The sequence below is a fragment of the Balaenoptera borealis genome, assembly GCF_965194805.1.
Source record: "Balaenoptera borealis genome assembly, chromosome: 20".
In the NCBI taxonomy this organism is placed as follows: domain Eukaryota; kingdom Metazoa; phylum Chordata; class Mammalia; order Artiodactyla; family Balaenopteridae; genus Balaenoptera; species Balaenoptera borealis.
The window spans coordinates 12,932,780-12,938,196 of NC_138879.1; the positions used below are offsets into that span (position 1 = coordinate 12,932,780).

At 54.7% G+C, this 5,417-nt stretch overlaps 1 protein-coding gene across 5 annotated transcripts in view; it reads right to left on the bottom strand.

Moving 5' to 3' along the window:
- Positions 1–406, bottom strand: part of WDR45B (WD repeat domain 45B) — a 34,923-nt gene extending 34,517 nt beyond the window's left edge. For 3 of the 5 annotated variants that reach the window (XM_082374276.1, XM_082374278.1, XM_082374277.1), the window contains exon 1: positions 193–405. In XM_082374276.1, the coding sequence (XP_082230402.1) occupies positions 193–259 (67 nt within the window). In that variant the 5' untranslated portion in view covers positions 260–405. Of the gene's footprint in view, positions 1–192 lie in introns of all 5 variants that reach the window. The other 2 variants (XM_082374280.1, XM_082374279.1) reach the window with 2 other exon arrangements.
- Between the last annotated feature and the right edge of the window lie 5,011 nt (positions 407–5,417).

Genomic DNA, 5,417 nt, shown 5'->3' on the forward strand with positions numbered 1-5,417 from the left:
GGGGGAAGGGAGGGACGCCGGGGGAAGGAGAGGGAACGCCGGGGGGAAGGGAAGAGGCGCCGGGGGAGGAAGGGACGAGCGGCCTGGACGCGGTACGGACGCTGCCGCAGGGCGCCGAGGGCCGAGGGCGGGACCCCGCTCGGAGGGGCAGCGGCGGCGGGAGGGCCGGGGCAGCCGACGGGCTTCCCTCACCGTGGTCCTGGTTGAAGCCGGCGTAGAGCAGCCCGTTGCCGTGCGGGTTGCAGGGCAGGAGGTTCATGGCGCAGCGGGGTCCACCGCGCCTCAGCGCCGCATGCCGCTCGGGGAGGCAGGCCGCCGGGGTCCCTCTGGCCAGCTCCGAGGCCGCCGCGGCCGGAAGCGAAAGGCCCACCGCCTGCGCGCGCAGCCAGGGAGCCGCGGAGCGCCGAGCACATCCACCCGGGGCCTGCCGGGCGGGGAGGGAGCTCCGAGAGCGTCACGTCTATGGGGGGCGGGGCCATGCCCGAAGAGGGCTGTTCGGGTCGGTTTGGGAGCTGGGCCTGGTCTGAGGGGCGGGGCCGCGTCTGTGGAGGGCGCATCTGGGGGCGGGAACCACCTGTTCCAGTCGGGAGGAGACCCCCCAGTGCCGCCGAGCCCTCCAGGGGGGCGGCGATTCAAAGGGACAGCCCAGGGACTTCCCTGGTGGCGCAGTGGTTGGGAATCCGCCTGCCAATGCAGGGAACACGGGTTCGAGCCCTGGTCCGGGAAGATCCCACATGCCGCGGAGCAACTAAGCCCGTGTGCCACAACTACTGAGCCTGCGCTCTAGAGCCCGTGAGCCACAATTAGGGAAGCCCGCGCGCCTAGAGTCCGCCCTTAGCAACAAGAGAAGCCGCCGCAATGAAAAGCCTGCGCATGGCAATGAAGAGTAGCCCCCGCTCGCTGCAACTGGAGAAAGCCCAAGCGCAGCAACGAGGACCCAACGCAGTCAAAAATAAATGAATAAATAAATAAATTAAAAAACAAAACAGGGCTTCCCTGGTGGCGCAGTGGTTAAGAATCTGCCTGCCAATGCAAGGGACACAGGTTCGAGCCCTGGCCTGGGAAGATCCCACATGCCGCAGAGCAACTAAGCCCGTGCGCCACAACTACTGAGCCTGAGCTCTAGAGCCCGCGAGCCACAACTACTGAGCCCACGTGCCACAACTACTGAAGCCTGCGCGCCTAGAGCCCGTGCTCCGCAACAAGAGAAGCCACAAAAATGAGAAGCCCGCGCACCACAATGAAGAGTAGCCCCCACTCACCGCAACTAGAGAAAGCCCGTGCACAGCAACGAAGACCCAACGCAGCCAAAAATAAATAAATTTATTTTAAAACAAAACAAAACAAAACAAAGTGACAGCCTTGCCCCGTGACCCTCAGGAGCACTCAGGACCCAGTCCCCCAGAGTAACTCGAGTCTCCCGGAAATCATGTAGATTAAGGTAAGCATAAGAGACTTTTTAATTTTTAATTGATAGAAAGATAAGTATTTCAGTAAAAATAACAATGCATTATGGAGTTTTTAACAAGTATGCTAGTAAAATGTACGCGAAAATAGCAAAATGAATGGAAGTGAGGAAATGGAAGTACAGGTGACCCTTGAGCAACTCAGGGCCACTTACACGAGGATTTTTTTCGATAGTAAATGCCTCAGGGCTACACGACCCTGGTTGGTTAGATCCACAGATGCAGAACCGCAGATACAGAGGATAGGAGGGCCGACTATAAATTACACGTGTATTTTTGACTGCGTGGAGGGCAGGTGCCCTTAATCCCCACGTTGTTTAAGGGTCGACTGTATATGAATGTATAGACCCTCCCACCCCCTACACTCCACCTCCTCATAGAAACCCCCCCCCCCACAGGGACACAGACCCCCCCAAGACCCAGAGCTACCCACGGACACACAGCTGCCCCAGGACACAGAGCCCCCCCCCAGGACACACAGAACCGTCTTCAGGGACACAGAGCTCCCCCCACACAGAGTCCTCCAGATCACAGAGCCCCCCCCTACCACCACCTCCGCCCAGGACACACAGCCCCTGGGACACAGCACATCATCAAGTAAGGCTCTGGGCTTCCCAGCACCACGGAGCCAGCCCATGGTCCTATTCCAACACAGTGGCCATGGAGGCAGGAGCGGCTGGCCCTAGGGTCCCCGCCCAGAGGGCCCTCTGGTCTCGCCTTTCATCTGCAAGAGGTAAGGTTGTTTCGTATGATACAGTGTTTCACTAGTAAAACAATCAGAGAACCTTCAGAAAGCTACCATCCATTACCCCCATTTCTAAAGTGGCCCACAGAGCAATGATAAAATTTTGCAGCAAGGAATCAAGAAACCAACAGACAATGCTGGCCAGCTTTGAGCCACACAAGGAACTGTCCTCCAGCAGAAGTAGAAAGTTAGCCTCTAACGCGGCAGACAGGCATTTTCTAGACCCGAGTGCCAAGTCCACTCCTGGACTAGACAGCCGTCTTCCTGTCATCTCATCAGGCACAGAAAGAGCACTGGAGATTCTGGCACACGCAGCCTGGCCACAGCGAGCTGGGTCGGATATGAAAGCTCCCTGGACGAGGCCCCTCAGGCTGATAGGGGCAGCATAAAGGCAAGACCCTGCATGAACACAGTCCAGAATGGGGCAGCGTCCAAGCCAGCAAAGGCCAGACCGCATGCTGGTGCCTGAGCGGCTGCTGCTTTTACCAGCAACAGCTTTAACCTTGCTCAGTCTTCACCCCTTCTAGATAGGAGTTACTAAGACAGCGATCCTGGAATCACCGCTGCTCCCTGAGAGCATCGAACACAGCAAAGTGCTCTCCTACCACAAGCGCCAGTCTGAATCCTTTCCAACACCCTCGTACAGAAATGTCCCCGTTTCTTGACCGTAGGAGGTCTCCCTCATTGCAGTGAGTCAACTGAGTTCCTGGTGGTCTTTGGCTGACGACAGTGAAAGCACTTCTGGGCTGCCTCACCTAGGAGGGGTAAAGGCTGGAGCAACAGCAACTATGTTGGGGCAAGGTAGACTTTGGAACTCTTCCTTGTTGCCTCTGTCTTCCTCTCCACAGTGACTCAGAGGCCTCTGTACCTGGGCTGGTTCCACTGTTATCATGGGAAAGTAGAGTGAAAGAAGCAGTATTCCACAGTTGAGTTCTAGACTGAGGCAGGGAAGAGAAGGTAGGATTAAAAGCCAAAACTTGATTGGCAGGAGCCAGCCTTTTTTGAGAAGAAAGGTATGTGAGACTCCAGAGATCTGAAGAAGGAGGGCACAGATCCAAGTATTCCACTGAAGCCAGAACAGATGGAGCCAGACCCTGACCCCGAGTTCAGGCTGGTTGGGGAATGAGGGTCGGGGATCAAGGGTCAGAGGTGAGGAGTAGCAGGGCCAGTCTGACCCTTGCCAGGGTAGGGAACCATGTTGGACACCCACTGCCTGTATGGAGAAGTGGCTCCCATTACCTACCATTGATCCATCTGCCCACTGCCAGGCAGAAGCATCTATATCAACAGCTGCCCTGTTCTGAGGCTTTGTCATCCTCATTCACTAGGTCACCATACTGATGACACACCCAGTGGAGGTCGGTGCCACAAGGGAAGCGAGGCCCAAGAGCATGTAGGGAGCGGGGAGTGAACACAGTGAACACAGGGTCCTGCCCTCCTGGCGGGTCGGGGTGCGTCCCCTGCCCCCATGACAGCTCAGCCACCTCCCCCCAGTTCCCCAATACATGCAGCTTCAGGCTTGCTTTTCAAATCCACATTTACTTTGATGACGCAATTCTCCCGCAAAGGGAAGCATCTCCATCTCCATCTCTTTGGCAAAACAAATATTATCAAGCTCATAATTGACATTTTTTCCAGATTCAATATTTGCCCGGATCATTCCTCATCAAAGTTGTAAGCTCTCTGTCTAGGAAATTATTCTGCATTGCAGTAATTTTCACAGGGCAATTGAAGACATAATTGTGCATAATATATTTTGAATCTAGATGCTTGAAAAGAGAATTACAAGCAGCTGGGACACAATTTGGTCTTCTTGTTTATACTTGGGGTGGATTTTGCCAGCAGTGAGGCCATGGAAGAAAATGGCGAAGTTTGAGAGCAGTTTCTCCAAGGTTCAGTTTACATTTCAGTTTTGATTTCGCTATGCTCACCACCAAAACATGCATACTTGTACTTAATATGTTCTGTATTAGGGTTTGTTTTTATTTCACAGAAATGTCACTTTGATAGTACTTTCTACTGTGAAGCATAACTTATTTCCTTGTTGTGTGAGCCCTGGGGTGGCCATAACAAATTGCCACAAACTGGAGGGCTTGAAACAACAGAAATGTGCCTCTCACAGTTCTGGAGGCCAGAGTCTGAATCCAGGTGTGGGCAGGGCTCTTGGGGGCCCCCCTCCTGCCTCTTCCAGCTTCTGGTGGCCCCAGCTGTCCTTCAATTAAACAACGAAAAGGGACCAAATTTAGGCTTGTGACCAGGAGTCTGTCCCCAGCCTCCCCACCTCCACCGGCCTTGGAAACCTGCACCTTCTACTTCCGTGCGCCCTTCAAGGGGCAGGGGAGAGGGGCTCGCATTCAGGGTGGACCCCCCCTCGTTTCTGCTTGTGGCAGTCGAGGAAGTGACACCCCACCGCAGCCATCAGGCTTTGTGGTCAGCAGGTCAGCCCTTCACTCTCCTCTCTCATCCACTGCCTAGCAGAGAGAAGGGTGTGATGGCCCGGCAGCAAGTCCTCCCAGGCCCGCAGCCCCTTGCAGAGGGACCGTCCCCTCAAGGCTTACCTGCTGTGCCCTCTCCTGCTCCCCTGTGCACATCTGTCCCTGTTGTGCCCAGGGGGCTGGGTGACCAGCGGTGGCCGAGCACATTCCTCCTCTCGGGGCCTCGGCTCCACCGTCTCCGAATAAAAGTGTCGCTCCCAATTCTAGGGTCCTTTAAATTTCTAAAAATCTGTAAATAATTAACAGAAACCAAGGACATCTGTGTGTTTTCAAGTTATTTTTTTTTTAATCCATTGTTGCAACCTCCGGCTGCCACAGAGAACCTAGTGGTAGAACCGGGAAGGAGACCCTGCCCAGAGTCTTGGCTGAGTCAGCTCTGATCTTTATGCTGCTGCCGGGAGGTGACAACCCGTCCACTGGGGCCAGAGTACCGCCCACTATTTCCGCAGACAGGCACCTGCTGGACGGCCGGTCCGTCATTCCCCACTGTCTGCCTCTGTGTTCTTTTCAGGAAAAGGCGTCCTTTCAATCAATGGCACAGGGACACAGCCTTGTTGCCAACACCAGGCACTAGCACTGATTGTGGTGCCTGAAACAGGTGATAAAGCAAATGGAATAAAGGGCAATGGAAATACACTTCTCCACTGAATGGAAATACAATTTTCCATTCTTTCGAATGGAAAATTCGAAAGAAGCAGCCAACAATTCTAC